The sequence below is a fragment of the Miscanthus floridulus genome, chromosome 16, assembly GCF_019320115.1.
Source record: "Miscanthus floridulus cultivar M001 chromosome 16, ASM1932011v1, whole genome shotgun sequence".
In the NCBI taxonomy this organism is placed as follows: domain Eukaryota; kingdom Viridiplantae; phylum Streptophyta; class Magnoliopsida; order Poales; family Poaceae; genus Miscanthus; species Miscanthus floridulus.
The window spans coordinates 1,744,131-1,763,664 of NC_089595.1; the positions used below are offsets into that span (position 1 = coordinate 1,744,131).

Below are 19,534 nucleotides of genomic sequence, written 5' to 3' on the forward strand. Positions count from 1 at the left end.
TCGTTAGCTGCGATTTCATTTCTCAATTTGATCCACAAGCAGTCTAACACTTGTTTTCAAGCATTGCTAACCCTCAAAGTGTTTTCTCAAAACATGTTAGAGCCAAGTTAGCATTTCCCAAAACATTTTCGATAAATATTTTCGCTTGCTCTCCGATGTGCACTAGGCCTAAATGCAATGCATGAAGTCCAACACCTAGTGGCACTAGATGACCGAATTGTCTTGTTAAGAACCCCTCTTAATAGTACGCTCATCTATCCTAAATGTGATCACTCTCCAAAGTGTCTTGATCACCGAAACAAAACCCCTATTTATACCTTTGTCTTGATCTCCATAGGGTTTTATTTTTCTCTTTCTTCTTTTCCAAGTTTCCAAGTAGAGCACTTGATCATCATCACATGTGGCCATCTTCATTATTTCATGTGATCATCATCACTAATTGAGTGCCACCATGCTCCATACTCACCAACCTAGATCATATCACATTTCATGATAAAGGTTAGTGCATAGGTTTCATCAATTATCCAAAATCAAACTAGGGCTTTCAATCTCCCCCATTTTGGTAATAGATGACAACCTATTTACAAAGATATTCAATAAAATCTTTTTAGATTCATATTGCTTGCCCAAGCATATTACTATATGTGAGCCTAGGAGGTCAAATCTCACATATAGCTACAAATAAGGGTAATATCGAAAGACAATGCTCAATATACAATGTACTTAGTATAAAGGATATAACCTTAGATAGAAAACAGCGGAAAGACAACTCCGATCTTTGGGTGAAGACTCCAATTCCACAGGGATAACTGACCGGTTGATCACAAGCCTAATTCCTCTAAACTCTAGCAATCTGGTACCCATCCAGGATTTTTATCCCAATATTTGAAAAATAAAGCAAGCGTAAGTATATGTCGTACTCAACAAATATAACATGGGGTTCATGAGGCTCAAAAGGCTGACACTGGTTAACTATGATTAGCTTTTAATGAGTCATCGTTTAGCAATTGGGTGGCAACAAGTTTATTCACAAGCCCATATAAACACATGATCAGGTAAACATGAATAATGAATAGCATAAACAATAATCATTAGTGAGCATCTTCATCATCAGTATTATCAGTGTTCATCATCTACTCCGTAAGGGTTCTAAGGCCGCTCGTGACCGTGAGCACAACTGATATACCAGTTTTACACTCTACAGAGGTTGTACACTTTCACTTTGAGTCATGATTTACCCTTTAGCCCAAGATCGCGAGCCTCTTAACCCACTACCAAGGAAGGTCGGTAGGGTTCACTATGAAGCCTTTCAAAGGTTCGTCTAACAAGTTAGGGTCATTAGATTCACTTGACAAACAGATATAAGAACCCTCCTGTCGAATGGCATAATTCCATCACAGCTATACACATAAGAGTAGAGGCTGTCCTATACTCGATTTGGTAAGCCATTCTTACGCTAATAAAGGTAACCACTAGCAAGCTAGAAAAGGTCCTCATACTGAGCTAAAGCCAGAGCCATGTAGCTCTCACAGTTGTACTATAAATCTCGGATGATCACTTACAGATAACACTACTGGAGACAGCTTCTTTGCCGAGTGTCCCAAACTTTGTCGAGTGCTTTTTATCGGACACTCGTCAACGAGGTTGTTTGCCAAGTGCCATAGAGAAAGCACTCGACAAACAACTGGCACTCAGCAAAGAGGTGGTCACTCAGCAAACAATAACACTCGGCAAAGGGGTGGTTTGCCGAGTGTCAGGATGGCTCGGCACTCGGCAAACCAGAACACTCGGCAAAGGACCGCCTCCACTAACGGCCGGCAGGCGCCGTTAATCCTTTGTCGAGTGTCTTATCCTAACACTCGGCAAATAGGCTCCTTTGCCGAGTGTCATTTTTTGACACTCGACAATCCATATTTTTTTCACTTTTGACCTTCAAACTTTTTCTACAGTCCTCATACAATACCTGGTACTCCATGTTCCAATGTGGCACATTTCTCGGACTTTTTCTATATTTCTTTAATTTATTTCATTTAATTAAATTTTCTTGGATAATTCAAATTATAACTGCTAGTCATTCGAATAATGAAAAAAATGAATGAAAAAATGATATTAATGTTATTTAGTATAATGTGAGGCCGTATCGAGGAACAGACCACCAATTTTGAACATCTTGTTCACGAAACATGACCACGAACTTGCGGTCGAGTTGTTTTTAAATTCTATATAAAGCAAACGAAGTTCGAAAATCATGAAACTTGTCAAGATGTCATGATATCATATGTGGAGGCTGTGATAAAAAATTGAGAATGTTTCGCGCAAGTTGTGACGTATGATGCTTGCAAACCGAAGAATCTCTGAAGTAGTTTCATGATTTCGTGAAGAGGCCGATGAGGTGTTAAGCATCGTACATGACAAACTTGCGCGAACCCTCCTCAATTTTTTATCACAGCCTCCACATATGATATCTTGACATCTTGACAAGTTTCATTATTTTCGGACTTCATTTGCTTTTTATAGAATTTAAAAACAACTCGACCGCAAGTTCGTGGTCATGTTTCGTAAACAAGATCTTCGAAATTGGTGGTATGTTCCTGGATACGGCCTCACATTATACTAAATAACATGAATATCATTTTTCCATTCATTTTTTTCATTATTCGAATGACTAGCAGTTATAATTTGAATTATCTAAGAAAATTCAATTAAATGAAATAAATTAAAGGAATATAGAAAAAGTCCGAGAAATATGCCACATTGGAACATGGAGTACCAAGTATTGTATGAGGACTATAGAAAAAGTTTGGAGATCAAAAGTAAAAAAATATGGTTTGTCGAGTGTCAAAAAATAACACTCGACAAAGGAGACTCTTTGCCGAGTGTCAGGACGGCTGACACTTGGTAAAGTTTTTTAAAAAATTTTAAAAAAAAACTCTCTTTGCCGAGTGTCAGATCGGGGCCACTCGGCAAAGAATTTTTTAAAAAAAAAAACTCTTTGCCGAGTGCTAGGCCAAGTGGCACTCGGCAAAGAAGTAAAAAAAATAAAAAAAAAACCTTTGCCGAGTGTCAGATCGGGGGCACTCGACAAAGGGGGGATTTAACCCCGCCGGCTAGCCGGCCCGCACACACGCACACGCCAACGCTGCTGCCACCCCCGCCCGCGCCCGCGCAGCCCACGCTAGCGCCCTCGCTGCCCACGCGCCCGCGACCGCGCCCACGCCCGCCCGCGCGCACGCGCCAGCGCCGCCGCTGCCCGTGCGCCCGCACCAGCACCGCCCCCCGCGCCGCGCCGCCAGAGGAGGAGGAAAAAGAGAGGAGGAGAGGAGGAAGGAGGAAGAGAAGGAGGCCGCCGAAGCAACGGCGCCTTCGCCCTCGCGCGCTCCTGCAGCGGCGCCGCAGCAACGCTGCCGGGGTGTGGCGTGGCCCCACAGCAGCGGCGACCCGCATCCGGCCATCTCGGTCACCATTCTGTAGTGGTGAGCCCCTATGTCGTCTCCGCCTGATGGATGTGGATGCATGAATAGGTTAAGATGTCCTGGTTAGGGTGCCTTCGTGGACGCTGGTTATGGTGCATAGTTGCAAATCTGAGGTTTAGCATTGATGGATTGTGGATGCATGGATTGATGTTTGTCATAAATTAATATAGCTTATGGAATATATTAGTAATGGGATACAAATCCTGAATTTGTAATCCCGGATCCTTGCTTATCCTGATTACGTTGCTAGGTGTTCCTTACATAATCTTGTGCATGTCGGCCATTGTGTCATTCATATATATGTGCATGTCGGCCATCGTGCCATTGGTTTTCTTGCAGGTTTTGAAAACCTCACCGTGCAGGGGAGGTGCTGCCGAAATTTTGTATTAACAGTTTTATGTTTCTTTTTTTTGCAGAGAAGAGCCCATCGGAGCGGAGCCAGAGTACCTCGGCAACCCTGATTGCCTTCCTCACCACTGCGGGTCTGCCTGCACCGCATCGCCTCGCCACTGCACCAACCCGCCATGGCCCCGCTAGCCTGACTCCACCGCCACCCTAGGTATAACCCCTCTTTTCGTATCATGGTCGTAGATCACGTAACCCAGTTAGGCGTCTCTCATTCGAAAGAGATACGATTGGAAATATGCAGATATTTCCATATCTAAAATCATATCTATTTCGAATTGTCCACATTTTTTGGATAGCCTGCGGATGCGTAGGTGGGGTTAGTTTTCATGGTCTACTCCGCTGAGATAGAGTTTCGGCATCATCTCCCTTTTATTCTCCGGATACACACTCTCCCTAGCAGGACGTGTATTTGGAGAACAGCGGGGAGGTGCTGTCGAAATTCTGTCTCGGATAGGAGTAGAGCTTGAAAACTAACCTCATCTACGGATCCTCGTGTGGGATTTGGACCTATCCTCACCTATTAGATAGTAGGAACGTCGTGTAGATGCAATTGATGTTTATATTACTCGTCGCTATATATGTTAGAGGATGGAGGACCGTGAGTGGATGTACACGGGTCGCGCAAGTCAGGGTTAGGTCACCAATGAATGGATCGACAAGATCGATGCTTTCTTGGAATGGGCATTTGGCGTGGCTGCTAAAGGAGCGAGTAAAATTTGTTGTCCCTGCAGCAAATGTGTAAACAGGAAAAGACAAACGAAGAAGGTCTTGGGGGAACATCTTTGGAAGAATAGATTTACGACAGACTATACCCGATGGGTCTACCATGGTGAAGACGATCCTATGAGAGAGGAGGTGGTGAGACCACGCGTCGAGGATTATGATGCTGATGCCGAGGTAGCAGACATGTTAAATGACTATCACGAGGCACAGTTCGCTAAAGGACGTATGGAGGAGGAGCCAGAGGTAACCGCAAAGGCGTTCTACGACATGTTTGCCGCGGCATAGAAATGGCCAGACAAAGATTTCTCAACTGGATGTCATTGGACGCATAATGGCGTTAAAGTCCCTGTATAGCCTGAGCCGAGACGCCTTCGATGGTATGTTTACAGTTATTGACAGCCTGCTTCCGGAGGGTCACCTTCTACCAAAGAGCATGCACGACTCACAGAAACTCCTTCGTGCACTTAAGATGCCGTATGAGCAGATACATGCTTGCCCGAAGGGGTGCGTCCTATTTAGGAAAGAATACGTGGAAGCAAAGTATTGTCCAAAGTGTAAATCCTCTAGGTTCTTGGAGGTAGATTCTGGTGATGGCCAGAAGAGGTAGCTTGATATTCCCGTGACAATCCTACGGCACCTTTCGTTCATACCGAGGATCCAACGGCTATACAAGACCGAGGAATCCGCGAAACAGATGACATGGTACAAAAATGGCAAACGATACAATCCTGACGGGATGGTACATGCATCCGAGGGTGAAGCATGGACCCACTTTGATGGCATTTGAGAAAGCTAAAGAGGCTCGTAATATACGTGTTGCGCTGGCAACAGATAGGTTCAATCTTTATGAAATGATGGCTACCCCATACACATATTGACGCCACCGTGAGCCGGCGTTTCTGGCCCAAAGCTCAGGCAGCGCTGCAGGTACGGTCTGTCTCCGGCTCCTGCCGCTGCGACTGCGACGTCAGTTTGATTCTGTGCGAACTCGGAGGACGAGGTGGGTTCCGGCAGGAGTGGTCGTGACGTGTTTTCTATATCGATCCATGCAATGTAAAAAACAATCACAACATGAACTCATTGATCATATATGTAATATTTCTTTTCCACTATGGATCCAAAGGAAATGTTACGATCACGGCATATGCATTATATTATGTCAGTACAAATGTGAGTTTCCATGATGAAATCCCAATGCATGATAACGGCAGTACAATCATCAAAATCGCCCCTGCAGCTCTGGGAATCAAGCGCTCGTAGCGACTGACGGCGGCGGTGGTGGATCGCTTGTCACGTTGCTTGGTCCAGCGTGGGAACCTTCCTCAGCACCGGGAAGTCGACGACAGGGCTCTCAGCCACTTGAGACGGCGGTGGTGGTGGGTCGCTGGTCTCGTTGCTTGGTCCAGTAGGAACCTTTCTCAGCACCGGGAAGTCGACGACAGGGCTCTCAGCCACTTGAGATGGTGGCGGCGGCGGGTCGCTGGTCTCGTTGCTCGGTCCAGTTGGGACCTCCCTCAGCACCGGGAAGTCGACGACAGAGCTCTCAGCCACTTGAGACGGTGGCGGCGGCGGGTCGCTGGTCTCGTTGCTTGGTCCGGTTGGGACCTTCCTCAGCACCGCAAAACCCTCGCCGCTCAGTGCTGCCGGCGAGCGGCGTGTGGCCGATGCCATGGAAGAGAGCGTCGTCAGCGGCAGGAGGATGAGCAGCGGCAGCAGTTCCACTGCGGTGATCTTGTGCCCCAGCCGGGCCATAGCTACTTGCCAATTCTCTATCTCTATACCACGACCTCGATCTCAACTTGTGCTTGTTGGTGGTGTGGTGGCAAACGATACGCAGGGCCATGTATTTATAGGGTCTCCGCTCTGTGAAACGATTTATTTTGTTGGTGAGAACTGAAACGAGATTTACTACGTATAATGCAGTATATTTATTGCTTTTGAAACGTAAATCTGGCAGGTTTAGTAGCACCAATTAATCCCCGTCCCCACACTTGCTGAATTTTCTTCTCTGGGGCTCCGTCCACTAAAGAATCCAATTATGGGATCTGTATCGGTCAAACTAGTTCAAGTTTGATCAAGTTTTTAGGAAATTGTACTAACATTTATGTCTCCAAATAAATATATTATGAGAATATATTCTATCACTAATTTAATTATACTTATTTTGCATCATAAATATTAATACTCTCTCCCTTTCAAATTATAAGTTGCTTTGACTTTTTTGGTACATCCATTTTACTATGTATCTAGATAGATATGTCTAGATACGTAGCAAAATGGATGTATCAAAATAGTCAAAGCGACTTATAATTTAGAACGGAGGGAGTATGTTTTTATATAAATTTAGTCAGAGTTCAAACTGTTTGACTCCTCCAAAAAGAGAATTACGTTCTTTTGTGAACGCAGGGAGTACTCTATATTTTGTCCACCGATTAAATGATTTGGTTTCCGTGTCCGCTGTATTGCACCTAACCAAATCAAAATTCAGAATGATTTTGTTTAGTTTCTGCTCTTGTGTGCCTGGCATCTGAATTTAATTTTTGAAACATATATTATTGCAAAAAAACTTAATTTGGAACATATATGGTCCATCTAGCATGGCCGCAGGGATGGTTGGACCTTGCTTGGAATGAGGAATGCACAGCCAAATAGCAAATATACATGGGCCACGTACATTCGAAGTACGATATGCATGATATGACGCGATCAGGATTGGACTTTTTAAAATAAAATAAATTGGACAGAAAAACTGTCAAATATATTAAAAAAAGGAAGATAACTGGATATAAAACAAAAAAATTACAATGGAGCAATCGGCTCTCAATAACAAAAGCAACTAGCGATGAGCTAACAACTAAAGACTACACGAGAAGGTTACATCGAGACATCGACACGGCCCACATGAGAAGGAAAGATTAGGCTTATTATTAATCACAATACACATCACAATTGATTGACATCTCTGGAATTTGGAAAAATAAAAACCTCAAGAATAGCATCGAGCACACATTAAATTATCCTTGAATTTAAGGCTACACGTCTACTCTCCCGTGATAAGACATACACGCATTTCTAGTATGATTCAACAAAAGGGAAATGGAATAGTAATAACCCAAAAAAAAGGAAACAAAATGGATTTTTTTATTGTTTCAAAAAGAAAAGAAATGGATTTTTTTCCCTTTTTAGGCAATCTATGCACTTTTGTTTCAGGAACACCCAGACAGCCAGCCAAAATACTTAACTACATGCTTTAAATTGATTTTTTTTTTCCTTTTGAGGCAATCTATGCACTTTTGTTTTAGAAAATTCAAAATTCACCGATCTTGACTAACAATTATTCAAATTATGTTGATGTTAGAGTACAAAGTTGTATACCAATTCAATATTCATAATTGATATACAATTTTATACATTATACGGATTTATTCAAATTAATATTCAGATGGTTTTATTCAATTTGATATTCAAATTAATATTAAGATGGTTTTATATGGGTGTTAATTTGAATTGATATACAAATACAACTTTGTACAACCATCTTAACTAAGATGGTTTTATTAGTACAAATTATCACCCTGGACATTCTATTGTAGACAGAACTTGACAAAACAAATCACCAAAGAGAGTATACATTGAATTTCATAACAAAATAATTGAAGGTCGATTCTACAGTGCACCAGTTTAGACTTGTGTAAGCGTCCAGGCTGAAATACTTGACAAAAATCCAGTGTGTTAAAGTTGTCTCATCAAGTGCCAACCCAACTGCATTGGCGATACCCTGACCAAGAAGTCCTGCAGAACAATCATATGGAAACCGAAACTTTCAGTTTTACAGTACAGCAGGGAAACTTGCAAGTGTTAGCTCTGTAGGGAAGAAAACAGACGAGACGAAACTTGAACTCACAGAGTCTCAAAGTTTTCAGGGTGGCCCGGTGTGCTGCTTCCCCGTTGCCTGAACTGCTTGAAGTCGTCCTGCAACACTATAGTAGCTGTTAAAACAAATTCAGTCGCACAAGAGGTAATGTACATGTTCCATACTAAATAGCAAGCAGCTCAGCTAAACATGAGTGATGAGGGGTCCACTTGTGTAAGGTGGTTCAAAAAGTACTTTGCTTTCTTGAGTTTATTTTATTCATCAAGCAAAATCTAACCTATATATTGAATCTACCATGGTTTAGCTTTCTGTGGGACATAGTTCATGAAGAAATAGTAGTAATTAACAAGTGTAATTGGTCAGACTGACCAGGCTACGTAGCTCTAGTCTGGTATATAGTATATGTGCAGGTGTGATGCGTTCAATGAAATGCCAATTCTTTTGGAAAAATGGAGCAGAGAAGCTATATATAGCACTTAATCATAGGAACACTACTGCCATTGGAAATGTGTTATATTGCCGACTTGTTAACTCATGCATATATTATATTCAGACATTCAGTTAACAACTACGGATGTTTCAGTTAGAATGGTTCTGAAAATAGAACATTAGCATGATTCAGTAATAATTACAAAACATATAGAGCATCTGCTAGTTAATGGTTTTCCATAGCATGGATCAGTTTACTGAAAATAACTACATGTATTCAGTTGACAAATATTGCACATATAAATCTTAAAATAGGCTGTTTCAGTTACCATGGTTCTGAAAACAATATATTAGCATTGTTCAGTAATCTGAAAAAAACGTATTACTAATAACGATGATGAGGAGTCGATAAGGATGATGAGGAGTCGGCACGCGTCGGGGGAGCTCCACCAGCTCCAAGCCTCCAATGGGTTAGGCTGATCTGGTGTGACGACCTCCATGGCGATGGCCATGAAGGTGAGGTTCCAGAGCACGACGATGACCTTGGAGTAGGCCTAATTGGTGTGGCGCTGCTTGAGGTATTGTTCTGCAATGCAAGCATTCACAATAATTTCGATTTTTTATACGGCTCGACCAATTATCCCATCTCTCATGTTCATGGCGTTGTGATTATGTAAGCAGGGTATATGATCTGAGAAGGCCTGAAATGACAGGAGCAGAAATACGAATACCTGCTGACGAGCAACTGAATCCTCCTCTCCTCGTCCCCGACCTCCACATCCCTGTCGGTCCTGAGCCCGGACGCTTCTGCTGCTTCCTCTCCGTTGCATCCGCCTCGATGCCGTCCTCCAGTAGGCAACGGAACCCGTCGCCCCTCCTCGCCACGAGCATCTCCCTTAGGCCCTCGAGCCCGCCCTCCTCCCCGTCCCAACCGCATGGGGGCGCCACTCCGCGGGCGCCGGCGTCCTAGGGTCGCCCCACGAGCGCGCGATACTCCGCGGTAACCGCACGCAGGTGGGTCTCCTCCTCGTCCTTCATCCCAATCTCCTCGTCGCATGGATTGAGTGACGCAGCAGCAACTGCCACGACCATGGCCACACCGAATCCATCCCTGGCTCAATGGATCAGGGCACCGTCCCAACCGACTGGACACCGCCACGCTGGTCAGTGATGGACACGGAGGGCGTGCCGCTGCCCGTCGTCGCCAGGGAGGCAGGTGGAAGGTCGGTAGCGAGGGGTAAATAGGCTATAAACTTTTTTGTATAAATATATTAGAGCAAGGGATTAGTAACCTAAATGATAAAATACAATTTTGTTCAGCTCTACAAAGGTCGTAAGCCATCTATCCAACAATCATTACGGGAGAGGCAAAATTCCCCGAGTGTCGCAGACTTCCCCGAGTGCCAAAAATCGAGCACTTCGCAAAGTCAATCTTCCCCGAGTGTTGCACTCGGGGAAGAATAGCACTCGGTGAAGAGAGGCTTTGCCGAGTGCCGCAGAGTGCCTAGCACTCGGTAAAGAGCGGCACTCGGCAAAGGCCCTCTTCCCCGAGTGCAACACTCGGGGAAGAGCGGCACTCGGCAAAGAAAAATGTTACTTAACGGCCCAGCCCGCCCACGCCGTTAAAACTAAAAAAAATTTACTTTACCGAGTGTCGCACCCTGGCACTCGGCAAAGGGTCTTTGCCGAGTGTCAGGGAAGGCACTCGGGGAAGAATTTGTTTTTGTTTTTTTGCCCCCATTTTTTTGTGAGGCCTTCTCACATTATTTAAAACTCCTTGTTCAAATTTGGGACAATTTTGACTTTTTTTGGTATATTTCGTTAATTTTTTTCGTTTCGTTGAATTTTTTTGCATACTTCAAATTTGAACTGCAGGTGCATAAAATAATAGAATTTGGTGATTTAAAAAATGATATTCATGATATTTGGTGTATGTTGAGGCCGTATCCAGGAACTCATATGAAATGTCGAGCATCTTGTTGACGTAACATGCCGAGGTACTTGCGGAAAAAGTGTATTTAAATCATATAAAATCTGAACAAAGTCCGAAAATCACGAAACTTGTCGGGGCGTCATGTTATTGCATGTAGATGCTATGATAAAAAATTGAGAAGGTTTCGAGCAAGTTGTGACGTCGGTTGCCTAAAACCCAGACATCTACCTGGCCTTTTCTTGCTTTTGATAATAACCTGACCGGCCATATCTATATTATTTGGCCCTTTCAGAAACTGAAGCTCAGCTAAAAAAAACTCACTCTGTTTCCCTCTCATTGATCTTGAAAGTGGCGAGAAATGGATTGTGATGATGTGGCTGGCTTTTATTAGTGGAGGTTAACTGCAAACATATATTCCTGACCTCGATCTGAGACTTCTAATTAACCCAGTACAGTACGCAGCGGGATCTATTCTTTTCATCTTTGGTATTAATATGTTTCTTGATTCGAATGGGCAGGGCCTACCTAAACCTTGGATCTTGTGGTATTAATATTAACTCCTTGAATGATTCTTGACATTGGAGCATGTACAGATCAGCGAGCAGTAGAGTATAAAGGTACTTCCATTGGCACACTACTACCACATGCCATGCATGTTGTGCATGCTCTCTATTAATTTGTCAAGTTAGCACGACATATAGCTTGTATAAACAGCGAATTGATCGATGTTTACTTGCAGGTGTCTGAACTCCTGAGCTGACCCGGCCCAGGTGATGAATGGCAGGTGATTCAGCTAATTAATTCATTGTGATATGTGAAGAAAATAAAGCCAAATCAACTCTTCCGCTGAGGGTGGAGCTGAGGCCACCGACTGGCCAAATCTGGTCCGCTTCAGCTCAGCTCTGCTCTCGATCCCGGGGCTTCCTTTCTTGGCATACGGTCCGTCCACCGACAACAACCACATAGGCGTTGGTCCTGCCTGGGCGTGTGCTCAGCTCAGCTCGATAGATAAGGTAGCAACGACCAAATTTGCTAATAATAGCATTGTAATTAATTTTTGGGATTGTGTGACCATGATCAAATTACAACTACGTGATAGAATCCGTGTGCTTAATTCTACCTCGGTCTATGCAACAGGGTGTGTGCTCGTGCTTAATTACTCGATCTAGCTTCTATTTGTACTCGCAAGTCAGGCTTTCCAAGTCTTCTATGTGCGTGACACTAGAAATAAGAGACGACGAGTGGTTCTCCCTGGGAAGAAGTGGGTTGTCGGAGTTGAAAATCAAGTGGAGGAGGAAGAGTTCAATTATCAATCTAATGAAATCCCTCCTTTCGATACATCCATCCTCCCTAAGATTTCGGCGAGCGAACTAACACCATACCTAAGAGATGGTCATAAGGAGGATGGCCCCATGGCAAAAAGACGCCGAAAACGGCAAGTACACACAAAATAATGCTAATGTGAGTTTTGAATATGCCCTATGATTTTTTTAGAACAAGGTGATTTAGCAAACTGCTTAACTTGTTGTTTATTTGTGCAGGTGAGCTCCTCAACTGCTTAATTTGCTGGTGCTGAAATTCGAGCAAATGGAATCTGATATATATGATATATATACTTGGTAGAGATAGGAGCTAGCATGTGGATGTATATGTTTAACTCTTGCAGTTGGTTGCTTTCTGGTGTAAAATTCTAGAACTGAGTAATTAATAACTATATATATATGAAATAAATTATTGGTGTTGGAGTTGGCATAAACATACCGTATGTTCATTAGCTATATATTCTTTAACTGAGTAGATATACTCGCAAAGATAATGCCACGAACTCTATTAAAATGTCGTTGAACTAGTTCGGTCGTTACCACGCAACAGTGTTTTTCATCATAAATAAACACAGAGAGGATAAAATTAAGCAGGAGCAGCTAGCTAGCAACAGAGGCTCTGTAGCAGCACGGCAATGGTAAAGGAGGCCGTAGCATGACGCTTGTCAAGTGAGAAGGCCGGGAAGAAGGGCATTGCCAAAATGAATATAAGACAGCGAACTAGGAAGACTACCGCACTGGAATTTTCTGCTTGGGAGGGATAAAATTCCAGTTAATTTGCGGTCTTCAACAGAGAGGGGTTCTCTGGAAATTTAAGTAGGCTCAGCAAGAAATTTCAAATAAGTAGGCTTTCGAAAATTCTTGTTGAATTTCTTGCTTGGGAGGGATAAAATTCCAGTTAATTTACGGTCTTCAACAGAGAGGGGTGCTCTGGAAATTTAAGGAGGCTAAGCAAGAAATTTCAAAGGAGTAGGCTTTCGAAAATTCTTGTTGAAGGAAAAGGAATTTTCGGCTGAGAAGAATTTTTAAGCTAGCTTGGACCAGAAAATATAAGTCAAGGATGATTTTAGGAAGGTGTCTAGAGAAAATAGAATTGATCTTTTGAGCACTTAGGACACCTGCAAGTGATATAATTTCGATCCCGGCCTCTGTATAGTACGGCATCCTATCACTGATCAAGAGAAGTTAAAATAAAATGAAATTATCTCAAGTTGAAGCATGACTTACTAGCTTTGAAGTAATAATTGAGGGTTCCCATTTCTCATTTGGACTTTTCACATCGATGATTAAATGAAAATCTCATGAAACATCCTTAGCTCTTTATTGCTTTGTCATTATATTCACCAAAACTCACAAATAGGATTTGTTGCACTTACAAACTCCATCTTTTTGGTGATTGATAACAACACATATAAAGCTCACAATTTGACACTTTGGATATGACAAGCTCCCCCTAAATATATGCATATATGTTTTGAATCTACAATTTGGCATAAAAGGCCACATATATATGCACAATTTTAGTGAAAAGTGCTAGGAAACAAATCATATACATGCATGCTTTCCTAGGTGTGCAAAGGTGTCACAAAAATAATCGTGATGCATATGACATGAATATCACACAACAAATAAATGAAGGCATACACCATCACAAGTGATATGATATTAGATAAGCAAACTAACATTAACATGTCCTTACAACCATTAAGTACCAACTAAAAATCACACATAGTTCATCACAATATATAGTCATACAAGCCCAAAATATAGATAGAAGTCAACAAGAGATATAGATCATGATACAAGTCCAAGGTCCATACATAAATAGCATATAGATAAATGAGGCAAACATATATTTTCTCCCCCTCTGGCGTCAAGCACCAAAAAGAAAGATGACATTGAAGAACACGTGCGCCTCACTCATCGTGGTTGACACCATCATCCTCCTGGGTCTCAGCGGGCTGCTGTCCACCGGAAGTAGAAGGGTTGACACCGTCATCCACCTGGGTCTCACCGGGCTGCTGTCCACCGGAAGTAGAAGGGTTGACACCGTCATCCTCCTGGGTCTCACCGGGCTGCTATCCACCAGAAGTAGAAGGATAGGAGGCAGAGTAGAGAACGTCGAAGGCAGGGCCGAAGAAGTGACCAGCTATACCATAGGTGGTGGAAGCCCATCCAGAGGACGAGCTGCCACCAACACCCTGCTGAACATGGGACGAGGCCTGTGGCTACTCGTCGGTGTCAAACTGTGTCTGCTATGACTGCACAAAAGACTGCTAAAACAACAGATTCCACCATTCGGGCTGCTGAGGTGCTGGAGGTAGAGGACAAACTGGGGACAAAGTCACACCTACGTGCTCGACAATCATCTTGCGCTGGACCTCAGTGCGGTGAAGCTCCTCCTGGACAAACCTGTGGTGCTCTCTGTTGGCCTCATAGATGGCCATGGACATCCCAAACACAGAGCACATACCCTGCAAGAGAAGACCTTGGACGTCTTCAGGATAAGCTGTAGCTATGGCACAGGAGGAAGGCAAAGGCATAGACTAAGGCCGAGGTTGACTGGGCTTGCGGCCTCTCCTCTTTGCTGTCTCACTAATTCTCACAGGTCGGTAAGGCTCATGGCTCACTTCTTTGATGAACTCCTTCTGAGTGACTACCTCAATCATCTTCATGATATAGGGAGCATGAGTATAGGACTTCTTAGGATCCCAAGATGTCAACTGAATCTGCCTATAAATGAAGCCAAAAGCATTGAAATCCTCCTCATTACCCTCCTGAAAAGCTTTCAAGAAGGGACCCATAGAAGATAAAATCACTGAAGCACCACCAATCTTGGGAACCAAAGTTTGCCGGACCAACAAATTAAACTAGCGATAAACCTTTCTCATGTTGTTGATGGTGTAGAAGTCATCGGTAGTAGCATCCTCATTGTAAGCAAAAGAGAGATCAATGTCACGGTGAGGATTGCAATTAAGCCGATGTTTGTCTATGTCATCAAACTCAAATCCAAGAATTTTGCCAAAGCGAGCATAAGAGACATAATAGGGCTGACCTTCAATGGAGAAATGCATATAACCATAATGATCAGTTGTGGCCTTCTCATACCAAACAGTAGCAAAGAACTGTGTAATGGCCTCATTGCTCCACGGATACTGCATGGTCATGAGATTCTTGAAATTACGCCTTTCCAACATTTCAAGAGCTCTAGTCATCTTAGGATCACCCAATTTGACACAATGATCCCAATCAATGTACTTCTATAAAACCACTAGCTGACTCTTGGAAAGGATCACTGAATCATAGTAGTCCAGCTGAAAGATAGTCCCAAAGCGAGGATCACAAAAATCAGCATCTCGAGATTCAGATGGACATTCAAACCTTTTGCCAAAGACCTCTCCTTGGTTGCTAAAATAGTCCTTAGGGCGAGGCGGATGAACGTCATCCATAAAACACCGATCTCCCGGATGGGTGAACAATTGCTCAGTCACAAGAACCAACTCGACATCCACATTGGGAAAGTACAAGTCATCCGCTGCATTGCGGAAGGAGTTCTTGCCACGTCCTGCTAACACCTTGCGCTTGTTGCGTGGAGGCTTAGCAGTGGGCTGCTTCGCTCTCTTGGGGCGAGGCAGAGAAGCATCTCCATTACCCGACTCATCTTCAGGGCGAACCACCTTCTTGCGACCCATCCTGCAGTAGATAAAGCAAGAACAAGTATGAGATATGGCGCAAGATAAAGCTATTAATGGAGGACATGGACCAGTGGCGGAGGAAGGAAAAAAATTTAGGTGTGGCGAAATTGATAACATTGATATCAAAGATTATTTCTCAGTATATTGGTTTTTACACATATCAGAAATCATGATCATCATCACTATATAAGTAAAAATATTTCGAATAATTAGAAAGATACAAGTAAAGTCAATATACTAATCAAGCATCCCAAGTAATGAAATATTGTGCAAATCCGAGTAACTGAACTCTGAATTTTGAAACTCACCAAGACACTGATGCTAAACTTTCAGATGCATGTTCCTGATTAATATCTGTCGTTCCTAATAATTTTCCTTCTTTTATTTGTATGTAAAAAGAAGGGCTCCCTATGGTGGGATGTGAGATACTACTGAGTCAATCGAATGGACTATGACCAGTCCTGGGTTCATTCAAGGAGTTAGCAGTTTACTTAGGAGCCCAAATATTACTGATCTGCTAGGACATAAAGTCAAAATTAAAGCAAATAAATCCTCCAAAGCTAGACCTCGTCAGGCACCAAAACCAAATGCTGGCAAGTAATCATTTATATCTTCATTTTGACTTGAGGATTTTTGAATAACACCAATTACCACATGAAATTTTGTATTGCACCCATTGCAATGCACGGGCATTAATCTAGTACACAGAAAAAGCAGGAAAATAGTGCCAGTCAGTTACAATCGGTGCTCACAGATTCTTTGATTCCAAACCAAATCACACAGGAATGCACTATAGATCAGCCAAGCCAGCAAGACATAGATCATATACATACAGATCAGACAATACTGACATGGAATCAGTGGCGGGCCCAGAAATTGAGAGCAGGGTATGCCCATGGCAAGAAAATATTTGGATGAATAATACAAAACATTCAGATGAGCTTAGATCTAGTACTTGCTTTGTCCTGATCTAGTGCTGCTTTGCGACCTATAGTCTTATTCTTTGCCAAATCAATAAAGCTAGGGTCGCGTGTGTCGTTCTTGCTCTGTTCTTGGGAATAGTTCCCAGCCCGGCAGCTTGCTCGCTGCTGTCCTTGCAGCCCGCCAGCCATTGTTACCCGTAGCCACCTGCTCTGCTATCCATGTTCTCCATTAGCTTTATCTTGCGCCAATGTGCATGATTACATATCAGTTATGCATGGAGTGGTGAAGGGAAAAAACGCTTGGTGACTGCTGCATACAATTTAATAAGAGTGCATGTTATGGTGCTACGCCAGATAAAATGGCCACTTTCCGGAAGTAGCTCACGCCACACAAAACGGGCATGCACGAGTTTCCACCGCTAGCATACAATTTGGGATGTGTGCTGTGTGTTAGAGGAAGCAAGTTTAAGGTGATGATTAGGCTCAGTCCAAATAAACTTGTCCACATGCTTAGGTGTGTTTAGAGTTTGTTTCATGTTAGTTTTGACTAATTAATGATCAGTAGCTGATAATAGTGGTTTATGATCCATGTAATTAGGTACCCATGCCAAATCTTCTTAATGGACCAAGTGAAGAATTGCACATTTGTGCTGAAATGGCTGCATGAGCAGTTTCTGTTGAGTGGTTCTTTCCGTGATGTAAATCATGTATCCTATGAATGTGCAAAATCATGCTTCAAGCTTTATGTTTAGAATGCACATCACAATACTAAAAGTAGCAGTTCAGCATTCAAGTGAAAATAATAAAATAGTATAGCAGTGACTATTATATATATAGTAGGAGTAGAGGCATTCTACATTCCTATTGCTGCTTGTACCCCTATCACAACTGAGAGCAATTAATAATTAAAAGCTATATTTAGCTTTAGGAAACATCCTTTTCATGAGTTAGCTATTGGTGATAACTTTTAAGTAGCTATCTATTTTCAGTGCATTATTATATTCTTATAAGCCGTAACAATTTAGTAGATAACAAAGTAGCTTTATTTCTTTGAGTGATTCTTTATATTTCTAGCTGGAATCATATGAAAGGGTGCTATATATATCTGCTCTACTAAAATACTGTATGTTGTCTGCATATATATCTTGAGATTCCACTAATATTATTAAAATTATTATATGTTGGTACCTAATTAACTTGTACTACTTGCTCAACACTTCCAGACTGAATAATTAGGCATAGTTGTGATTCTTTTGGTCAATAGTATAATATTTTAACCCTTTTGAGCTTAGCTTGTGCTTATATTGTCGTTAGAAAGACTGCTTAGATTACAATTATCTTTTATGTCAAACCTTAATTGTGTTATGAAAGGTTTCGGCCATGTGCTTGGATAAACTGACGGCAACTGAGGTGATTTTTTTGTGTTTTGTCTTTGTAACTTCTATGTAAATTCTTATACAGATAGCTGTAGTGTGCTTTCAATGGCATCACAATATATATTTTGACTGATCCATAGACAGTTTGACTTTGCTATTAGATTTACCCTATATTGAAGCGGCAATGGTTGAACTACTAAGCACTAACTGAAAGCATATAAATTTTTTTGTTTGTTTGTGTAGCATTTCTGCTTATAATATGGTTAGCATAGGAAAGATCTATTCTAGTTCTCGACAGAGGACACATCTGCTTCTGCTTCCATTTAATACTTTCAATACAGCCCATCTTTATCACCTTACTGTGTGAAGTAAATCAAGTAAGAACTATTTGTTAGTTGAATTTATGCAATGTATGCCTTGTTAAAGTATTATCATGGCAGATGATTGATCTTAAATTAAAACCCATGTGCTTTTACTTAGTAGACAGATGTGTGATCTTAAATTTAAACTTAGCAGATAACATGTATCAGAATGGTTTAGGTAATAAGCCTGTCATTTCTAGTCATTTGGTTCCATGGTGATCTCTTATGTAGAGGCATCTACTTAGAGTCAAATCCTGTGATATCTAAAATTCTTTATAGAGGTTGTGCGAAATCCTGTAACCTAATGTTCCTTTGCTGAATTATATTGTTGCAGTGTTTATGTTCACATCTTCAGGCTTTGAGCTGATATGTGGTGTCTTCAGTTAATCTAGCTGCACATCTAGTAGGAGACTGAGAGAGCCTTGCTGCACTCAGGTTTGTTAATTTTTTCATGAATCTACGTCTAATCAAGGATGGATGAAGTTCAGTACTATATATGAACTGCTGCCAACTGCACGCAAAGACTAGGTGATTTGCTGATGTTAGGAAACAATTTTAGGAAACAATTTTGCTGATGAAGTTCAATACTATATATGAATCTACGTTTTACTGGACCGTCATCGATAGTTAATCCGTGCCTATGTTTTTTGCAGGTTTTGGGAACCTCCCCGTGCAGGGGAGGTTCTGCCGAAATTTTCAATTGACACTAATGTATTATCTTTTTATGTAGGAGGAGGACCCATCGGAGGGACCTAGGCGACCTGATCGTCTTCGTTGGCATTGCGGGTCTGCCTGCACCACGTCGCCACTGCACCAACTCGCCTCCGCCCTGCTAGCCTGACCTCACCAGCACCCTAGGTATAACCCCTCTATCCGTATCATGGTCTTAGGTCGCGTAACTCAGTTAGGCATCTCCTGTCTGAAACAGATACGGTTGGAGGTATGTGGATCTTTGCATATCTATGACTGTATCTATTTTGGATTGTCCACATTTTTTGGACAGCCCGTGGATGCGT

General features: G+C 42.3%; 1 protein-coding gene, 1 long non-coding RNA gene and 1 pseudogene across 2 annotated transcripts; all 3 read right to left on the reverse strand.

Moving 5' to 3' along the window:
• Positions 1-5,894: 5,894 nt before the first annotated feature.
• LOC136513613 (uncharacterized) lies at positions 5,895-6,356 on the reverse strand. Its single transcript, XM_066507581.1, has one exon. The coding sequence runs from the start codon at positions 6,354-6,356 to the stop codon at positions 5,895-5,897; it is 462 nt and encodes a 153-aa protein (XP_066363678.1).
• A 1,755-nt stretch (positions 6,357-8,111) lies between these two features.
• On the reverse strand, positions 8,112-9,993 carry LOC136510007 (uncharacterized). The gene is made up of 4 exons (XR_010772585.1): positions 9,639-9,993; positions 9,294-9,493; positions 8,509-8,584; positions 8,112-8,396 (listed from the first exon to the last, which is right to left on the reverse strand). It is a non-coding gene; the product is annotated as an uncharacterized lncRNA (long non-coding RNA).
• A 4,445-nt stretch (positions 9,994-14,438) lies between these two features.
• On the reverse strand, positions 14,439-15,854 carry LOC136513615 (uncharacterized; annotated as a pseudogene).
• Positions 15,855-19,534: the final 3,680 nt, after the last annotated feature.

Coding starts and splice junctions, on each gene's coding strand:
- LOC136513613 (XM_066507581.1), bottom strand. CDS start 6,356: ATGGCCCGGCTGGGGCACAAGATCACCGCAGTGGAACTGCTGCCGCTG.